The sequence below is a fragment of the Pyrus communis genome, chromosome 10 (assembly GCF_963583255.1).
Source record: "Pyrus communis chromosome 10, drPyrComm1.1, whole genome shotgun sequence".
Classification (NCBI taxonomy): domain Eukaryota; kingdom Viridiplantae; phylum Streptophyta; class Magnoliopsida; order Rosales; family Rosaceae; genus Pyrus; species Pyrus communis.
In genome coordinates, this window is record NC_084812.1 from 5,218,095 (window position 1) to 5,239,338 (window position 21,244).

The 21,244-nt window shown below is 36.4% G+C and overlaps 2 protein-coding genes and 1 pseudogene across 2 annotated transcripts; all 3 read left to right on the plus strand.

The window, feature by feature from the left end:
• Positions 1-3,140: 3,140 nt before the first annotated feature.
• Positions 3,141-7,653, plus strand: LOC137747550 (protein PLASTID MOVEMENT IMPAIRED 1-RELATED 1-like). The gene is made up of 3 exons (XM_068487680.1): positions 3,141-3,430; positions 3,566-5,821; positions 5,931-7,653. Exons 2-3 carry the CDS (start codon positions 3,621-3,623, stop codon positions 7,087-7,089), a joined length of 3,360 nt encoding a protein of 1,119 aa, XP_068343781.1. The 5' UTR covers positions 3,141-3,430; positions 3,566-3,620; the 3' UTR covers positions 7,090-7,653.
• A 7,020-nt stretch (positions 7,654-14,673) lies between these two features.
• On the plus strand, positions 14,674-15,999 carry LOC137747713 (protein ANTAGONIST OF LIKE HETEROCHROMATIN PROTEIN 1-like; annotated as a pseudogene).
• A 179-nt stretch (positions 16,000-16,178) lies between these two features.
• On the plus strand, positions 16,179-17,094 carry LOC137746727 (uncharacterized). Its single transcript, XM_068486729.1, has 2 exons — positions 16,179-16,535; positions 16,633-17,094. The coding sequence occupies exons 1-2, from the start codon at positions 16,179-16,181 to the stop codon at positions 17,092-17,094; spliced, it is 819 nt and encodes a 272-aa protein (XP_068342830.1).
• The last annotated feature ends 4,150 nt before the right edge of the window (positions 17,095-21,244 follow it).

Here is a 21,244-nt window from a genome sequence, read left to right on the forward strand (position 1 = left end):
ATAATTTCAATACCGATGTGTTAGCAAACACTGAAAAATTAGAAACCTGATAATTCAAATTCTCATTCCAAGTAATTAAAGTGTCATTTATAATCCATATATAAATGAAAAACTTGGAAACTATAGATGGCATTTTGGTGGTTCCCTTGCCATTTAGCTCAATGAAGCATTCATTGACCAAAAAGGAGTAGTTTGACAAACCATGTGAATGGTTATGGAAGCAAAGTATATATCTTTAATCTAATTGAAGACAAAATATTTATTTTTGGGCTAATTTCAGTGGTGCCCACAAAACCTTTTTATTAGGGGAAAAAGATACTTTTCGGATCTCTTCCACCAAGGTCCTCAGATCAAGTGATTCCGGGCCTTGAAATTTGATCAAACGGCTAAAGTTATTATAACTTTTAAAAGACGACTCTGTTTTTAGTCGTTGGATCAAATTTCAAGGGTTCGGATCACTTGATCCGAAAACTTTGGTGGAAGAGATCCGGAGAGGATCTCTTTCCTTTATATGATTACAAATGAACCAAATATAACTTAATTTTTCTACAATGAACCAGAAAATATCAGGTAATATATGATTACAAATTTTCCGGCCCATGAGAATGGAGATATATAATTATAATGACATGACAATAATAAAATTATTTTTGTTCTTGTAAAAATATATATTTTTTTTATGTTAGAAGAAATTATAGTAATAGTTCCTCAACTTTAATACAATTTGAGTAATGGTTCTTCAACTAAAAATCCATAACCATTGGTCCCTTAACTCATCAAAATGTACAGTTATAGTCATTTTCATCAACTCTGTTAAAACTTCCGCAACATGAGTCACGCACCATACATGTGAGGATGAATCAAATGACAAATATGGAAAACCAAATTAGAAAAATTGTAGCAATAGTCGCTAAACTTTAACCCAATTGGAGAAACGGTCCCTCAACTTTAACCCAATTGTAGCAATGGTCGCTAAATTTTAACCCAATTGTAGTAATGGTTATTCTAACATGACTCATTAACTACACGTGTTGATAAGCTAAAAGACCAATAATCATAATTTTTAGTTGAAAGATTACTAATTAGTTAAAGTTGACGAATTATTGTTATAATTTTCATTTTATTTTATGCAAAGGATAGAAATACACCCAAAAGAATGCTCACCACTAAGAAAAAGCTAGGAATATGATAGTGATTTTTTTTTTATAATTAAAATCCTAACGTATATCGTCCGGAACTTTCAGCATCTTGTGATGCTTAGCTCTTTGTGACGCGAATCTCAATGGGAATTGGTAGGCATATCCGAAAGGTTTGAAACGAGAAGAGGTATTCTCTACCCTCGTATTCTTATTTTCTTCTTTCACATATTGTTTTCTATCTTATTATCTTTATAAAAAAAATCAATATAAGATGTTGATGTGGCTTAACCGTAACCGTTCAAATAGAAGAGCATAGAAGGGTAGAGAGATTAGAAGGATAGAGAATCCTCCTCCTTGAAACGATCCTTATTAAGAAAAACTAATGAAAATGGATTGAAAATTTTAAGTTTTAATTATAAGGACAAAATAAAGGGTAAAGTGAATAGTACCAGAATTGACTTTTTAGTGTAAATATATGATTTTTTTGTTATAATGAACAGTAACAGGAGTTTTTCGTAAAAATTCTCTTTCTACCATGGGCTAGAGAGCACAAGAAACCACTTACAACATTGAAAAATAAGACACAAGTTATGTAAGAACGACGAAAGTCACATGTTTTTTAATTTGTATGTATTTTTTTTTCAAAAAGAGATTAGCTGATGGCTTTGTCAGTCCATCTTTTTAGAGGTCGGAAAGACTCACAGAAGTATTTTAACCTCTCCTGAATATCAGTGTGTGATTCACCAGCGTCAGAAATTAAATGTAGAATATGTCGTGTGGAATGTAAGTTTGGAATTCGTCCACAACCACCAAGCAACCTTGTGGTTGGTTTTAATTTGTATGTGTTAGCAAACATAAGGAAAGCCATGAATTTAAATAATTTCAATACCAATGTGTTAGCAAACACTGAAAAATAAGAAACCTGATAATTCAAATTCTCATTCCAAGTAATTAAAGTGTCATTTATAATCCATATATAAATGAAAAACTTGGAAATTATAGATGGCCTTTTGGTGGTTCCTTTGCGATTTAGCTCTATGAAGCATTCATTGACCAAAAAGGAGTAGTTTGCTAAACCATGTGAATGGTTATGGAAGCAAAGTATATATCTTTAATCTAATTGAAGACAAAATATTTATTTTTGAACTAATTGCAGTGGTGCCCACAAAACCTTTTTATTAGGGGAAAGAGATCCTCTCCGGATCTCTTTCACCAAGGCTCTCAGATCAAATATCCGGGCCTTTAAAAATTTGATCAAACGGTTAAAATTATTATAACTTTTAAAAGAGTCCTCTATTTTTAGTCGTTGAATCAAATTTCAAGGATTTGGATCACTTGATCCGAAGACTTTGGTAGAGGAGATTCGGAGAGGATTTCTTTCCTTTATTAGTAGGTAGTTGAGGAAAGTTAATCAAAATTAACAAAAATTAGGAACCCCACCCCACAAAAGAGGAAGAAATCATAAACCTTTTCTCCTTTACGCATATATATGCATATCTTTGGCTTTTAGAATGAAATAAATTAATAGAAAATCAAGAGGGAAAGTTAAACAAGAGTTTGAAGGAGAAAGGGGCGTGTGATTTTTTAAAGATGGTTCACATGTTTATTTGCTTGGAATGAGACCCTTAGTTGATCTGATTTTTTATTTTGTAAGTATTTTTACGAATTTTAATGTGGAACACAAATAATTCCGAAACAGTTCGTTGTGAATAATTCAAATACACATGTTTTAAACATGTCATATAATTAACCCTCAAATTTTAAATTCGTCTTAATAAGCCACCAAAATGAACCAAAAAGGAAACAAACAAAAAGAGAGAACAGAACAAGAAAGAAGAAAAGGACTAGATTAAAAGGATGCAAAAAATATAGGGGTAAGGAATGAAATACAATCAAATCTCAGGTTCTCTTTCTAAATTACGTACTCTGTTTTTGTTTTTATTTTTTATTTTTGGCTTTCAAAATTTTGTTTTCATTTTTGTTTGAAGGAGGCAACGGCAATTCAGAGAGAGAGACTCAGAGACTCGGAGAGAGAGAGAGAGAGAGAGAGAGAGAGAGTGACAGAGAGTTTTGGCGACCGAAACGCTGCTCAGAAACCTCCGAAACTCTCCTTTTCTTTTGGATTTCGGATTTCGGATTTCGTTCCCTCCTCCTCTTTAAATTCAAAATCTTCTACACTTCTCAAAATTCCAGCTCGGAATTTCAAGCAAGCGACTTGAATCGTGCAATTTAGGGTTTTTGTTGGTTCTCGATTCACCAGCAAGCTTCTGTTTCCCAGCCAGCTCAATTCGGTAATTAAAGTTTCACTCTTCATTAATTTTCTAAATTTTCAATTAAATTTTCGACTTTTCGCAAGTTCTGTGAGAAAATAGGATTGCCCAATAAATTTGAATTCTCAAAATTTGCCCCTTTACGTGAATTTGCAGAATTGGGTTTTGCTTAATTTGATTGGAAAATTGTGTGGAAAGAAAAAAGTAAAAGATGTCAAATTTGGAAGGTGGGAGGAAGAGAGGCGGAGATTCCGGTAATCGGAAATTGTTGAATGAGATTGAGAGTATAAGCAAGGCTTTATATGTAGACAAAAAATCCTCTAAGAGTTCAATTCCGGCAGGGAGTAAACCGTCAATGTCTCTAGGGAAGAACCGTTTACCTGATCCGAAATCGAAGAATAAGTCTGGTGGTGAAAACTTGTTGAACAAAGAGAAGAGGTCCTTTTGGAATTGGAAGCCCTTGAAAGCGAGTACCCATATCCGAAACCGTAGGTTTAACTGCTGCTTTTCTCTTCAAGTCCATTCCATTGAAGGGTTGCCCTCCACTTTGAATGGAATTAGTCTCTGTGTACATTGGAAGAGGCGGGATGGGATTTTCGTTACTAATCCAGTGAAGGTAGTTCAAGGGACGGCAAAATTTGAGGAGAAGTTGGCTCACACATGCTCAGTGTATGGTAGTAGGAGTGGACCCCACCATTCGGCAAAGTATGAAGCGAAGCATTTTTTGCTATATGCTTCTGTGTTTGGTGCACCAGAACTTGATTTGGGAAAGCATAGGATTGATCTCACGAGGCTGCTTCCTCTGACATTGGAGGAGTTAGAGGAGGAGAAAAGCTCGAGGAACTGGACGACGAGTTTCAAATTATCAGGAAAGGCTAAAGGTGGTTCATTGAATGTTAGTTTTGGGTATACAGTGCTTGAAGATAATCCCAGAGCAACAGGAAATAGCCAGAATGTTCCTGAGGCATTGATTTCGAGGCAGAATAACTCAAGTATAAAGCGTTCTGGAACTCTTCCTAATCAGCAGTCACGGGCCTCATCTCAATCCATAAAGGGCATAAAGGATCTTCATGGGGTTTTGCCAGTATCAAGGTCGGAACTTTCTAGTTCAGTGAATACACTATTTCAGAAATTTGATGAAGAAGAGAAGTCAGATACTCCAGTTGACAAGCATCTTGATCCTATGAAGACGAGTTTTTTCCCATCATCTAATTCTGGTAAAGAAGTAGAAAATGAGTGTGAAGAAAACAAATTTTCCGTAGTTGAACAGGGGATAGAATTACGATCAAAGGAACTGGCGGAATCAGAAGTTGTTACACAGGTTGCTGATGCTTCTCCAGCAGAAAGTCATTTTTCTGAAATCACCACTGGTGTACAAGTAGCAGTTGAAGATGAAGCTGAGCTTGAATCCCAGGCTGGGGAAAAGGGTCATAATGATGACCTTGTGGTAAGTGAGTCCACTTCCAACAGAGATGCCTTGTGCACCAAAGAATCACTCATGAAAGAGCTAGAGTCCGCTCTAAGTATTGTATCTGATTTGGAGAGTGCAGCACTAGAATCTTCACCTGAAGACCAAAGATGTTTTGTGGAAGGTAAATTAGATTCAAAACTAAATATGATGGGGAGATCGCATAGCTTGGATGATGTTACAGAATCTGTTGAAAATGAGTTCTTGAACATGCTAGGGATAGATCATAGTCCACTTTCCTTGAGTTCTGAGAGTGATCCTGAGTCTCCAAGAGAGCGTCTGCTAAGACAATTTGAGATGGAAGCCCTTGCTGGAGGTACTTCTTTGTTTGATTTTGAAGCAGGCATCAGTGACCAAACAGACTATGGCTACACACCTTCAACTGAGACTGGTTGGGAGAACTTATCTGATAGTTTTGATTTCTCCTCTGTGATTCAAGCTGCAGAGGAAGAGCATCAGATAGCAGCTCAGGCAGTAAAAAGTAAAGCAAAGGCCAAGATGTTGGAGGACTTGGAGACGGAAGCATTAATGCGGGGGTGGGGCTTAAATGAGATGGCCTTTCAGCATTCTCCACCAAAATGTAGTGCTAGTTTTGGAAGGTCGATGGATTTGCCTGCTGAAGAACCGTTAGAATTGCCTCCTCTTGGAGAAGGGTTAGGTCCTTTTCTTCAGACAAAGAATGGAGGGTTTGTGCGGTCCATGAATCTCTCACTTTTCTGCGAGGCCAAAAGTGGCGGGAACTTGATCATGCAGGTTTCTAGTCCAGTTGTGGTACCGGCAGAAATGGGTTCTGGGGTAATGGAGATATTGCAGCATTTGGCATCAGTAGGAATTGAGAAGCTTTCTATGCAGGCAAATAAGTTAATGCCCTTGGAAGATATCACTGGAAAGACAATGGAACAAGTAGCATGGGAAGCTGTGCCTGCTTTGGAAGGACCTCGGAGGTTTGTGCGCCTTGTTTTTACACTCGATTTTGAAGCTCAAAGTCCAACACTTCTAGTACATCTTTGGTGTGAGTATTGTTTACTTTATTGCGTGTTGTTATTGCTGCAGGGAATTTGTGTCACAGCATGAATCAGTTGGGCATCATACATCGGATGGGCTAACCAGAGCTGAAGGAATTTCATCTGGGCCTAAGTCTAATAAGTTAAGTTCGAGTGCGGCTGGCAATGAGATTGGCTTAGAATATGTCTCTCTAGAAGATCTTGCTCCTTTAGCCATGGATAAAATTGAAGCGCTCTCAATTGAGGGGTTGAGAATACAAGCCGGGATGTCCGATGCAGATGCACCTTCAAACATCAGCGCACAGTCTGTTGCGCAAATCTCAGCTCTCCAGGGCAAGGGTGTCAACGTTGGTGAATCCCTTGGTCTGGAAGGAGCTGCTGGGATGCAGTTGTTAGACATAAAAGACAGTGGCAATGATGTTGACGGATTAATGGGCCTCTCATTAACTCTTGATGAATGGTTGAAACTCGATTCTGGTGAAATTGATGATGGTGATCATATTAGTGAACGGACTTCTCAAATCCTTACGGCTCATCATGCAAACTCTTTGGACATGATTCGCGGAGGGTCAAAGGGAGAGAGAAGGCATGGCAAAGGAGCTAGAAAGTGTGGCTTGTTGGGGAACAATTTCACAGTAGCACTGATGGTGCAACTTCGTGATCCACTACGAAACTATGAACCTGTTGGGGCACCAATGCTTTCTCTTATTCAAGTAGAAAGAGTGTTTCTCCCACCGAAGCCAAGAATATACATCTCGGTTTCAGAACTGAGGAAGAATGATGAAGAGAGTGATCAGTCTGAGTCAGTGGGAAAAGAAGAAGAAATAAAGGAGGAGATGAAAGATGAGAAATTGGCCGAAGTGGAAGCTATTCCTCAGTTTAGAATCACTGAAGTCCATGTTGCAGGTCTGAAAACCGAGCCAGATAAAAAGAAGCCATGGGGTACTGCAAACCAGAAACAGTCCGGTTCCCGCTGGTTGCTTGCTAATGGAATGGGGAAAAGCAATAAGCATCCAATTATGAAGTCAAAAGCTGCTCCAAAATCTTCTGGTCCAGCAACAACAAAGGTTCAGCCTGGTGATACCTTGTGGAGCATCTCAGCACGCGTTCATGGTACTGGAGAAAAATGGAAGGAATTGGCAGCACTAAATCCGCATATAAGGAACCCCAATGTTATTTTTCCGAATGAAACTCTCAGATTAAGCTGAGTGGTTGGTGAATCTCAAGGTGAATTTCAATTTTTGAATCGGTTAGTGCTTTTGACCTTGTCATTACACAGCTGGGTTGTCGACTAATCTTGTAGTCACATGAACATAGACATAGTTGACCGATAGACAAGATGAGATGAAGGGGAAAAGGTTGTGTTGTATCGTCGTCTTTCTGTTGTAAATCCATGTTATGTGAATACAGGCTTGCAAGCATTGTAATGTATGCCCGTCTGAAGGCGCTGTGTTCAATTCACCGCCGTCGGCAGGTGATATTTGTGTGCGAAAGTGTCGTAGCTGTTCTTGGACCTTACTTGCAGAAATATTCAGAAATGCGGTTTGTGGTGTACGCTTGTTGGTTTCGTTTGAGGGAAGTGAATAGGAGTTTTGATCATCGTGTTTATATTTTTTATTTCCATTCCTCTTTCACTCAATTGTCCCTTTATGCAACGGTGTATGAGTACTCTAATTTACAAGAAGGATGGTTAGAACTTGGGTGCAAGGGTCTGAAACCCGAAGAAGGAAGGCGAAAACAAGTTTTTAGTCCATATACCTTGTCCGTGTATGTTCAATAGCATCGAATTTGGTCAATGTAGTTTGCAAACTTTTCCAATCCGACGACGTCCTTCAACTTCCGTTTATTTCTATGAAACTACAAGGCTTTTTATCCAAAATAGTTCCTGAGATTTGCATAACTCCTCATTTTGGTTCTTGAGATTTGAAATCAATAGAATTGGTCCCTGAATTTGTCCACTATCAATAATTTTGGTCATTCCTTGAAAAATCTCCATTAAATAAGAATAGAATGACCAAATTATCCTTAATTTTTGTCAAAACATTTTGGGCCATTGTTTATTAAATTGAGGTATATTTCTCATTTTGATCCTTATTTAACATAATTTTGCACGGAATGACCAAAATGATTGATAGTGGACAATCTTAGGGGACCACTTCTATTGATTTCAAATCTTAGGGACCAAAGTGATGTGTTATGCAAATCACAGGGATCATTTTGGCTAAAAAGCCAAACTACAAAGACATGTAACAGAAAACAAATTATATGGACGAAAGTGAAAATCTGATAACTTGCGGGGACTGGTGTTGCAATTTAGCCAAGGAGGTCATTTAGGGCAACCAAAGATTTATAGGTGGGCTTTAGGGCATTTGCAAACATTAGGATCACATCCAAAGGTCTTGCAACATTTTCCTTAACTTCCACACTAAATATTTCACGAAAATCCTGCTCGGTGGGTGCAACAAGATGCGATCTCGACCCACGAAAAAAACAAGACGGGCTTGACGCACACAAACGAGGCAGCCTTGGACGCACGGGTCAACCATTGTTGCATGTACGAACCAATTGTGTTGGGAGTAAGGCATTTATAGGAGGTAGGGTTTAGTTTAATTCCTATGTGTCAGTCATGGTTTCCCGTACGAACCATAAGTAGTGGGGGTTGAACATTTATAGGGGTATGTTTAGTTTTAATCCCACGGTTCGATTGTTGTTGTCTAAATAAAGCATTGGTGTTGGGGGTGGGCATTTATAGGCAGCTATCAATAGGGGTAGGGTTTTGTTTTAATCTCAAAGGTCAACCATGGTTGGCCGGACGAAGCATTGTTAAGGGGGGTGTGGCATTTATAAGCCTCTGTTAACCATGATAGAATTCACACTAAAGTCATAAGTTTTAAACATAGTAACCCCATCTTAAAATAAATAAATAAATTTCTCTGCCGTGGGAGAAATTTGAGTGCGCAAGCACTGAAACAAGTTGAACTTAGAGTGTATTATTAATACGCCCCTAAACACTTGAACTCAAGGTGTTACTATTCACACACCCTTAAACCCTAAACCTCATGGGTCTCCACTACTTCTGATGTGCCTTGGCCATTCCTAAGGGCATGAGTTTGGGCTGCGTCTCCCTACGCCTTAACCATTAATTTTATTTATTTTATGTTTTATTTTTGTTAATTTTTTGTTTTTCCCATACCACAACATCAAACTATCATCTTCGTATTCTACAAAATGTATTTTTGATGAAATTTTTTCTTATAATCCATGTTAAAAAAATTTGAAAACAAGAATATAAATATAAACCTAAATCTAAAGGTGTTTGAATCTGAATAAAGTAACGTAGGAAGAAAAAAAAATCAATGGAAAAAGAATAGAGAGAAAAAAAAAATAGAAAAGTATACGATCGGTAGTTCCTTACTGATTCTGATTCAAAAAAGTCGCTATATTTATAGTGACATTCTGTTATTCATGTCGCTTAAAAAAAAAAGTATATGATCGGTATTTTTATACCGATTATTAACAAGAAAAGTCGCTATATTTGTAGTGACTTCTCTGGTCTTAAGTCGCTATTTCTACAGCGACTCTCATCAAGCCATGTAGCTAGCTTCATACCGATCCCCACCTTCAATTTTTTTTTCCTTTTCAGTTTTTATATTTATTTATTCTTTTGGTTAATTTTTCTTTTATTTCTCTTACCATAACAACAAATTATCATATTCATGTTCTTCAATATATAATTTTTTTGTGAAAAATCTATTATAATTCATATTTAAACACTTGAAATCAACAATTTAGAACGTAAATTTAAAGATATTTTTCTATTTCTCTATTTTTCAACTTTAAAAATCAATAAAAATTACTTTTGGACACCAATTCTTGGTGTTGTTAACCAAGTCCTGAGTCAGCTAAATCCAAATAGAGAGATTTTACATTTCATCAATTTAAGGATCTTTACTAAGGATGACTCAAATAAGGATATTCACTCAGGAGAAGTTTATAAAAAGAACTAATTTCCAATAAGTATCTTCTTACAGATTATACACACATATTTATAGGCTGAGGAAGAACTCTCCCAAACCTCTCGTACAACTATCAGGGGACAAGAGACATCTTCCTCTTTTGTCCATTACATACTTAAGATAAGGATGAATCTCTTTTACATCAACTTTACAATACTCTAGATGAGATTCCTTAATTTACAACATATCAATTACTATTATATGATTCCTTATGTTTGGTTGTCACATCTTGACTTGTCCCCATCCACCACGCTTCCACATGCTTTAGTCTTATCCATCATTAGGTCAATATTCATCATTGAGTTCATCTAAGTCATCATATCTTCCCCATGAGTATTGTTAATCCCAAAATAACTGTTATTGATTCATGTTGCCATGTGTGTAGCTGTGGTGAGCTTCTTGGAGTTATATCATGGATGTGTATGTCATTTGCAACATGTGCTCCATAAAGGGGGGCAAGTAATTTTAGTGGACGGTATGAAGACTCATCCATGAGTCTTTGATACCGATTCAAAGAAGCTCCACTAAAATTGACGTCACCATCCATGAGTCTTTGATATCAAATATTTATTGGATGGTGACGTCAATTTTTGGTTGCATGAAAGAATCTCTCATCCAGAAGACGAAGCATATACATCTCGGTTTCAGAACTGAGGAAGAATGATGAAGAGAGTGATCAGTCTGAGTCAGTGGGAAAAGAAGAAGAAATAAAGGAGGAGATGAAAGATGAGAAATTGGCCGAAGTGGAAGCTATTCCTCAGTTTAGAATCACTGAAGTCCATGTTGCAGGTCTGAAAACCGAGCCAGATAAAAAGAAGCCATGGGGTACTGCAAACCCGAAACAGTCCGGTTCCCGCTGGTTGCTTGCTAATGGAATGGGGAAAAGCAATAAGCATCCAATTATGAAGTCAAAAGCTGCTCCAAAATCTTCTGGTCCAGCAACAACAAAGGTTCAGCCTGGTGATACCTTGTGGAGCATCTCAGCACGCGTTCATGGTACTGGAGAAAAATGGAAGGAATTGGCAGCACTAAATCCGCATATAAGGAACCCCAACGTTATTTTTCCGAATGAAACTCTCAGATTAAGCTGAGTGGTTGGTGAATCTCAAGGTGAATTTCAATTTTTGAATGGTTAGTGCTTTTGACCTTGTCATTACACAGCTGGGTTGTCGACTAATCTTGTAGTCACATGAACATAGACATAGTTGACCGATAGACAAGATGAGATGAAGGGGAAAAGGTTGTGTTGTATCGTCGTCTTTCTGTTGTAAATCCATGTTATGTGAATCTTGCAAGCATTGTAATGTATGCCCGTCTGAAGGCACTGTGTTCAATTCACGGCCGTCGGCAGGTGATATTTGTGTGCGAAAGTGTCGTAGCTGTTCTTGGACCTTACTTGCAGAAATATTCAGAAATGCGGTTTGTGGTGTGCGCTTGTTGGATTCGTTTGAGGGAAGTGAATAGGAGTTTTGATCATCGTGTTTATATTTTTTATTTCCATTCCTCTTTCACTCAATTGTCCCTTTATGCAACGGTGTATGAGTACTCTAATTTACAAGAAGGATGGTTAGAACTTGGGTGCAAGGTCCGAGACCCGAAGAAGGAAGGCGAAAACAAGTTTTTAGTCCATATACCTTGTCCATGTATGTTCAATAGCATCGAATTTGGTCAATGTAGTTTGCAAACTTTTCCAATCCGACGACGTCCTTCAACTTCCGTTTATTTCTATAAAACTACAAGGCTTTTTATCCAAAATAGTTCCTGAGATTTGCATAACTTCTCATTTTGATTCCTAAGATTTGAAATCAATAGAATTGGTCCTTGAATTTGTCCACTCTCAATAATTTTGGTCATTCCTTGAAAAATCTCCATTAAATAAGAATAGAATGACCAAAATACCCTTAATTTTTGTCAAAACATTTTGGGCCGTTGTTTATTAAATTGAGGTATATTTTTCATTTTGATCCTTATTTAACATAATTTTGCACGGAATGACCAAAATGATTGATAGTGGACAATCTCAGAGGACCACCTCTATTGATTTCAAATCTTAGGGACCAAAGTGATGTGTTATGCAAATCACAGGGATCATTTTGGCTAAAAAGCCAAACTACAAAGACATGTAACAGAAAACAAATTATATGGACGAAAGTGAAAATCTGATAACTTGCGGGGACTGGTGTTGCAATTTAGCCAAGGAGGTCATTTAGGGCAGCCAAAGATTTATAGGTGGGCTTTTAGGGCATTTGCAAACATTAGGATCACATCCAAAGGTCTTGCAACATTTTCCTTAACTTCCACACTAAATATTTCACGAAAATCCTGCTCGGTGGGTGTAACAAGATGCGATCTCCACCCATGAAAAAAACAAGACAGGCTCGATGCACACAAACGAGGCAGCCTTGGACGCACTGGTCAACCATTGTTGCTTGTACGAACCAATTGTGTTGGGAGTAAGGCATTTATAGGAGGTAGGGTTTAGTTTAATTCCTATGTGTCAGTCATGGTTTCCCGTACGAACCATAAGTAGTGGGGGTTGAACATTTATAGGGGTATGTTTAGTTTTAATCCCACGGTTTGATTGTTGTTGTCTGAATAAAGCATTGGTGTTGGGGTGGGCATTTATAGGCAGTTATCAATAGGGGTAGGGTTTTGTTTTAATCTCAAGGGTCAACCATGGTTGGCCGGACGAAGCATTGTTAAGGGGGGTGTGGCATTTATAAGCCTCTGTTAACCATGATAGAATTCACACTAAAGTCATAAGTTTTAAACATAGTAACCCCATCTTAAAATAAATAAATAAATTTCTCTGCCGTGGGAGAAATTCGAGTGCGCGAGCACTGAAACAGGTTGAACTTAGAGTGTATTATTAATACACCCCTAAACACTTAAACTCAAGGTGTTACTATTCACACACCCTTAAACCCTAAACCTCATGGGCCTCCACTACTTCTGCTGTGCCTTGGCCATTCCTAAGAGCATGAGTTTGGGCTGCGTCTCCCTACACCTTAACCATTAATTTTATTTATTTTATGTTTTATTTTTGTTAATTTTTTGTTTTTCCCATACCACAACATCAAACTATCATCTTCGTATTCTACAAAATGTATTTTTGATGAAATTTTTTCTTATAATCCATGTTAAAAAATTTGAAAACAAGAATATAAATATAAACCTAAATCTAAAGGTATTTGAATCTGAATAAAGTAACGTAGGAAGAAGAAAAAAATCAATGGAAAAAGAAAAGAGAGAAAAAAAAAAGAAGAAAAGTATACGATCGGTAGTTCCTTACTGATTCTCTTTCAGAAAAGTCGCTATATTTATAGTGACATCCTGATATTCATGTCGCTTAAAAAAAAAAAATAGAAAAGTATATGATCGGTATTTTTATACCGATTATTAACAAAAAAAGTCGCTATATTTGTAGTGACTTCTCAGGTCTTAAGTCGCTATATTTACAACGACTCTCCTCAATCCACGTAGCTAGCTTCATACCGATCCCCACCTTCAATTTTTTTTTGCCTTTTCAGTTTATTTATTTATTTATTCTTTTGGTTAATTTTTCTTTTATTTCTCTTACCATAACAACAAATTATCATATTCATATTCTTCAATATATATTTTTTTGTGAAAAATCTATTATAATTCATATTTAAACACTTGAAATCAACAATTTAGAACGTAAATTTAAAGATATTTTTCTATTTTTCTATTTTTCAACTTTAAAAATCAATAAAAAATACTTCTGGATCCTAATAAATGGTAGGATCACACCCAAAGGTCTTCCAATAATTTTCTTAACTTTGACGAAAAATATTTCCTAAAACTAAAAATTTCAATTTTTTGTGAAAAAAATTGTGAGTTATAACCCATAGTTTTCCAATTGATTTTGAAAACTTTTACAACATTCGTGATAAGTCAAAGTTAGAGTCACTCCCACAACATGTTTCCTAAATTTAATTTAGATTTTGAACACCAATTCTTGGTGTTGTTAACCAAGTCCTGAGTCAGCTAAATCCAAATAGAGAGATTTTACATTTCATCAATTTAAGGATCTTTACTAAGGATGACTCAAATAAGGATTTTCACTCAGGAGAAGTTTATAAAAAGAACTAATTTCCATTAAGTATCTTTTTACAGAGTATACACACATATTTATAGGCTGAGGAGGAACTCTCCCAAACCTCTCGTAAAACTATCAGGGGACAAGAGACATCTTCCTCTTTTGTCCATTACATACGTAAGATAAGGATGAATCTCTTTTACATCAACTTTACAATACTCTAGATGAGATTCCTTAATTTACAACATATCAATTACTATTATATGATTCCTTATGTTTGGTTGTCACATCTTGACTTGTCCCCATCCACCACGCTTTCACATGCTTTAGTCTCATCCATCATTAGGTCAATATTCATCATCGAGTTCATCTAAGTCATCATATCTTCCCCATGAGTATTGTTAATCCCAAAATAACTGTTATTGATTCATGTTGCCATGTGTGTAGCTGTGGTGAGCTTCTTGGAGTTATATCATGGATGTGTATGTCATTTGCAACATGTGCTCCATAAAGGGGGGCAAGTAATTTTAGTGGATAGTATGAAGACTCATCCATGAGTCTTTGATACCGATTCAAAGAAGCTCCACTAAAATTGACTTCACCATCCATGAGTCTTTGATATCAAATATTTATTGGATGGTGACATCAATTTTTGGTTGCATGAATGGTATAATAGGGAATACTGATGTTGAATGGTATAATAGGGAATACTGATGCTAAGGGCAAAACAGAGACATGTTGAACGACGCACCTTGACTAACCGTTCACTTGTTAGACGAGAGATTAGTTTGTGTTATATGAATGGTATAATAGGGAATACTGATGTTGAATGTGTCAACGAATTGAGAATGGATAGAAGGACTTTTGGCATATTATGTGACTTACTTCGTCAAGATGGGAGGGTAAAAACGGATGGTTTGGTCTCTGTAGAGGAGCAGGTGTGTATGACTTTACAAATACTAGCACATCATACTAAGAATCGTAGTGTTGGTGGTAGATTTTATAGGTCGGGAGAGACTATAAGTAGGTATTTCAATAGTGTATTGCAAGGAATTTTGCGATTACAAGGTATCCTACTAAAAGTCCCTCAACCTGTGCCTATTGATTCTACAGATCTTAGGTGGCGATGTTTTAAGGTATGTTGATAATTATTTTCATTTTCCCTAAGCTTTAACTCTTCATTCCCTTTGTATAAATTAAATAAAGCTTATTTTTTTTGTTTAGAATTGCTTGGGAGCATTAGATGGAACACACATTGATGTGCATGTACCTGAAATTGACAAACCAAGATACCGAACTAGAAAGGGTCGAGTCGCAACTAATGTATTAGGTGTGTGTTCAGGAGATATGCAGTTCATATATGTGTTTCCGGGGTGGTAGGGTTCCGCATCAGACTCTAGAGTGTTACATGATGCAATTACTAGGCCTAATGGTTTTAAGGTACCAGCGGGTAAGACTATTAGTTAGTCTCAACTTTGTAAGTTAGGTCTAGTTTTGTTTGTGAACTACAAAATACTAATATAAGGTCTTTTTTTTTATTAGGTTATTATTACCTTGTAGATGGTGGTTATACAAATGGTGAAGGATTCCTTGCACCCTATAGAGGAATACCTTATCATTTATCTGAATGGGAAGGACGAACACCTTCTAATAAGGAAGAATATTTTAACATGAAGCATTCTAAGGCAAGGAATGTAATTGAACGTTGTTTTGGCTTGCTAAAAGGAAGGTGGGGGATACTAAGGAGTCCATATTTCTATCCGATAAGGACACAAGGTCGAATAATTACCGCTTGTTGCCTACTACACAATCTTATTAGGCAAGAGATGTTTGTAGATCCAATGGAGAATGTGCCAATAATAGAAGATGGACAAAATACAGAAGAAGGTGAATATGTTGGTAGTGTTGAAACATCTGACCAGTGGACTGCAAAGAGGAATGCCATGGCTCAGGAAATGTATAATGAGTGGAGAGCAATTAGGAACCAGCAACCGAACTAGCTATATGTGTTAATGATAAGATTTTATTTTAGTTTTCCTTTTTATCATGCATATGTTGGATATTAGCAAAATGATTACATTGCTCATCAGTGAATGTCGTTTGATTTATTGATTGGATGGTATGCAAATTAATTGGATAATATGCAAATTGATTAGATATTATGCAAATTGATTCTTTGTATTGTATTTTAGTACATTCAAATATTTTTTGTATAGGTATGGATAACCACAATAATTTGAATGCTTCTCAAGAGCCAAAAAGAAGAAGGCGTAAATGGGAAGCATTTGAGGAAGAAGTATTACTATCCGTTCTTGAGGATTTTGTTGCTCGGAAGCAACGATGTGACACAGGTGCTTTCAAACAAGGTACTTTGATTGAAATAGCGAAAGCTGTCAATGTTTTATGTCCTAATTCAAATATAAAGGCAACTCCACATATTGAGTCAAAGTTGAAGAAATGGAAAAAAACATATAGTTTGGTCCTTGACATGATAAACACAAGTGGATTTGCATGGAATGATGTCAAAAAGTGCGTTGAAGTTGACAGTGATGACGCATGGCAAACTTATGTGCAGGTTCATATCCTATTTTATTTATACATTAGTTATATTCTTGCTGCTATATTTGTTATGCATGCTAAATTTTAGTTTTGCTATGTTGATATAATCTTAGAAAAATAAAGAAGCCGATGGATGGAGAAGCAAACCTTTTCCACTGTACGATAGATTTGCATATATATTTGGAAAAGATTGGGTTACGGGTAATGTAGCCGAAACCCCTGCTGAAATGATGAAGGAACAAAGTCATGATCAGGTTGGTGCAAGTGATATTGGAGGTGAAAATGTTGTATCTTCAATGAACCAACAAAGCACCCCATCTGAAAATAGCCAAAGAAAGAGGAAAAGAGCTATGGGAAGTTCAAGTGATGGAACCGAGGAAATTATTAGTGGACTGAAAGAATTTTATGTTGAAAGTGGGAAGAGGATGCAAATGGTAACTAAAGCTTTAGTTCAAGGTACTGCAAATCATACTGACATAGCTAACGAACTTGAAGCAATGGGTCTTTCTCCTATAGATCAAATTGATGCATTGACTCTTATTTTGGAAAAACCACAAAATGTGGGGAGTGTTTAGGGCAATCAATTCGGAACTCAAGAAAGTGTTCGTCCAAAGGCTTTTAAGCGACAAAGCAAGCGGACAAGTATATTATATGGTGCCCTTAGACATGGATGTATTTTATTAATCGTACAATCTTAGGTTATGGCTTCTAACTTAGCTTTGCACTATGAGGTATTTTGGCTAATGTTAACTAGGATTTTGTAAATTATGGAGATCTACTTTGGAATGCTATACTATAGTTAACTGGCATTTTGTAAAATATCCTGGATGAAAATTTAGTGAATGATGCATTTGTCGGACTAAGAAATCCTTGGATCAAGTTATGTTGATATAAGTATTTGATGGCTAATGACGTTTAATGTGTGATAAGAAGACAAATTAAATCAACTTAAGGGCAAGTTGTGGATTGATTACAATAACAATTCAGGAGATAAAACTCAGGGCAATGTGCCTAAATATTTGTAGTAATTTGTAAGATTGTTACTCCCATTTCAATTTCAATGCTGCTACACCTATGCCAACCCCAATTCCAATTCCAAACCCTCCAATTTTTAGGGTGTTGGACACATGTATTGGAGCTATTAAAATAGAACAATAATGTAATCCTAGTCTAAGCAAACACAAATATGGTGAATAATACTGTTTTCATTATCCTGCTTCTTAGTCCGACACTGCACCAAATGCTTCACTAAGTTAGTCCAGCTTAGTCTAGTCTAAAACAATCCAACTTAGTCCCTGCAGCTAGTCTAGTCCGAGACAGTCCGGTGCAACAAACGGGCCCTTAGGGCATTTGCAAACATTAGGATCACATCCAAAGGTTGGATTCGAGTGCGCGAGCACTGAAACAGGTTGAACTTAGAGTGTATTATTAATACGCCCCTAAACACTTGAACTCAAGGTGTTACTATTCACACACCCTTAAACCCTAATCCTTATGGGCCTCCACTACTTCTGATGTGCCTTGGCTATTCCCAAGGGCATGAGTTTGGGATGCGTCTCCCTACGCCTAAACCATTAATTTTATTTATTTTATGTTTTATTGTTGTTAAATTTTTGTTTTTCCCATACCACAACATCAAACTATCATCTTCGTATTCTACAAAATGTATTTTTGATGAAATTTTTTCTTATAATCCATGTTAAAAAATTTGAAAACAAGAATATAAATATAAACCTAAATCTAAAGGTTTTTGAATCTGAATAAAGTAATGTAGGAAGAAAAAAAAAATCAATGGAAAAAGAAAAGAGAGAAAAAAAAAATAGAAAAGTATACGATCGGTAGTTCTTTACTGATTCTATACCAGTAAAGTCGCTATATTTACAGTGACATCCTGAAACTCATGTCGCTAGAAAAAAATAGAAAAGTACACGATCGGTAGTTTCATACCGATTGTTAGGAAGAAAAGTTGCTATATTTATAGTGACTTATCTCATTTAAAGTCGCTATTTTCACATCGACTCTCCTCAAGCCATGTAGCTAGCTTCATACCGATCCCCACCTTCAATTTTTTTTTTTCTTTTTCAGTTTTTTTATTTATTTACTTTTTATTTATTTATTCTTTTGGTTAATTTTTCTTTTATTTCTCTTACCATAACAACAAATTATCATATTCATGTTCTTCAATATATATATTTTTTGTGAAAAATCTATTATAATTCATATTTAAACACTTGAAATCAACAATTTAGAACGTAAATTTAAAGATATTTTTCTATTTTTCTATTTTTCTATTTTTCAACTTTAAAAATCAATAAAAAATACTTCTGGAACCTAATAAACGGTAGGATCACATCTAAAGATCTTCCAATAATTTTCTTAACTTTAACGAAAAATATTTCCTGAAACTAAAAATTTCAATTTTTTTCACAAAAAATTGTGAGTTATAACCCATAGTTTTCCAATCGATTTTGAGAACTTTTACAACATTCGTGATAAGTCAAAGTTAGAGTCACTCGCACAACATGTTTCCTAAATTTAATTTAGATTTTGGACACCAATTCTTGGTGTTGTTAACCAAGTCCTGAGTCAGCTAAATCCAAACAAAGAGATTTTACATTTCATCAATTTAAGGATCTTTACTAAGGATGAGTCAAATAAGGATATTCACTCAGGAGAAGTTTATAAAAAGAACTAATTTCCATTAAGTATCTTCTTACAGAGTATACACACATATTTATAGGCTGAGGAGGAACTCTCCCAAACCTCTCGTAAAACTATCAGGGGACAAGAGACATCTTCCTCTTTTGTCAATTACATACGTAAGATAAGGATGAATCTCTTTTACATCACCATCAACTTTACAATACTCTAGATGAGATTCCTTAATTTACAACATATCAATTACTATTATATGATTCCTTATGTTTGGTTGTCACGTCTTGACTTGTCCCCATCCACCACGCTTCCACATGCTTTAGTCTCATCCATCATTAGGTCAATATTCATCATCGAGTTCATCTAAGTCATCATATCTTTCCCATGAGTATTGTTAATCCCAAAATAACTGTTATTGATTCATGTTGCCATGTGTGCAGCTGTGGTGAGCTTCTTGGAGTTATATCATGGATGTGTATGTCATTTGCAACATGTGCTCCATAAAGGGGGGCAAGTAATTTTAGTGGACGGTATGAAGACTCATCCATGAGTCTTTGATACCGATTCAAAGAAGCTCCACTAAAATTAACGTCACCATCCATGAGTCTTTGATATCAAATATTTACTAGATGGTGACGTCAATTTTTGGTTGCATGAAAGAATCTCTTATCCAGAAGACAAAGCATAACCTTGATGTACTAGCATAAGAGTTTTAAATCCATTTGTTTCAAGAAATAAACTTCGATATAACTATTTGACTAAGAGATGGGAGTTTGCGCTTACAAAGTCCAGAGTCAATGACACGAGACTGACTGCAAACGAGTTTCCACGACGCGAGTTGCAAGCACCACCTTCCTTGTTCTAGCGCTGGAGCTAGCGCTAGAACTTGGAAGCAGCACCTCCTCCACCTTCCCCATTTGGATACATTGGAATTGGACAGGGACACCAAACGATGTGAGGACGGGGACTCAAACTTGGGTTTAGAAAGAGTAAATGTGGGTTTATTATTTAGTTTTTATAGTTATTAAGAATAATTGTGGAAAGATAATTTTGTGTTTTCAAAACTAGGTCTGTAAACAAGCCAAGTCAAATCGAATATCACTCTAGCTTGTTGTTTGAACCCGATTTTACACTATCGGCCTGAGCAATCGAGACCGTAGAATGAGTAAAATTCTGAGCCATTGGATTGGAAGAAGGTTGAGATAATTGATTAATAATTTGTCTAGATAATATTATGATTTTAATAATCACAATGTTATCTGGGGAATTATTAAGAAGATTATTTCTAAAAATGTGGAGATAATTAAGGAGTCCAAAAGATTGAATGCTACCGGATTAAAAGATCAAAGGTGACTTAAATGTCGTGCGGCTATGCATTTTCAGAGAAGGTGTTTTGCATTTGTGCATGTGGTTGGAAGAAAAGCATGTGGCATGCATGGTTGCACACGGGCAAATAGGTGGTGATAGGCTTTGGCCTATCATGAGATAAGGAAATGGCCACGTGGAATGCATCCAGAAGATAAGAAAGGAAAAAAACATGGGCTTTTTGGAAAAATGGTGATAATACCGAAGCAAAGTTAGGTGATGATAGCTTTCTGTCAATTTGAATTGAAATCAAATTCTACTAGTAAAGCCGCACCACACATCTGCTTCTATAAATACAAGGCTACGAACACCATTCAAGGGACCTCCAATTCAACACCCAACTGCCCTGCGCAAAACCTCTCAAACATTTTGAGATTTTTTTATTTTCTTTTTTCCGCCGACACATCTTCAGTTTGGATAAACAGCACTGTGAAGGCAACCGGCGAACATCTTCAGTTTGGATAAACAGCACTGTTGCCGTAGAATCAGCCGTTCCCGAAGCACCTTCAGTTTGGATAAACAGCACTGCGTCGAGGCCGACTGGTTATCTATCCAAGTCTCGGTCGAGAAGGATTTTCAAATCCTTATTGGCAGAGGTCATCTCATTAGCCTTCCCGGCGAAGTAAGGTGTTACCAGGTTACTACATTCGGCACCTTGAGGGCCGAATTTGATATTGAACTTCGTAGAACTAGCAGCCTTGTCTT

Excerpts from the sequence above, each read along its gene's own strand:
- LOC137747550 (XM_068487680.1), top strand. The coding sequence starts at position 3,621 with ATGTCAAATTTGGAAGGTGGGAGGAAGAGAGGCGGAGATTCCGGTAAT. Across the intron at positions 5,822-5,930 it reads GCTTTGGAAGGACCTCGGAG|GGAATTTGTGTCACAGCATG; the intron begins GTTTGTGCGCCT and ends TTATTGCTGCAG.
- LOC137746727 (XM_068486729.1), top strand. The coding sequence starts at position 16,179 with ATGGATAACCACAATAATTTGAATGCTTCTCAAGAGCCAAAAAGAAGA. Across the intron at positions 16,536-16,632 it reads CATGGCAAACTTATGTGCAG|AAAAATAAAGAAGCCGATGG; the intron begins GTTCATATCCTA and ends ATATAATCTTAG.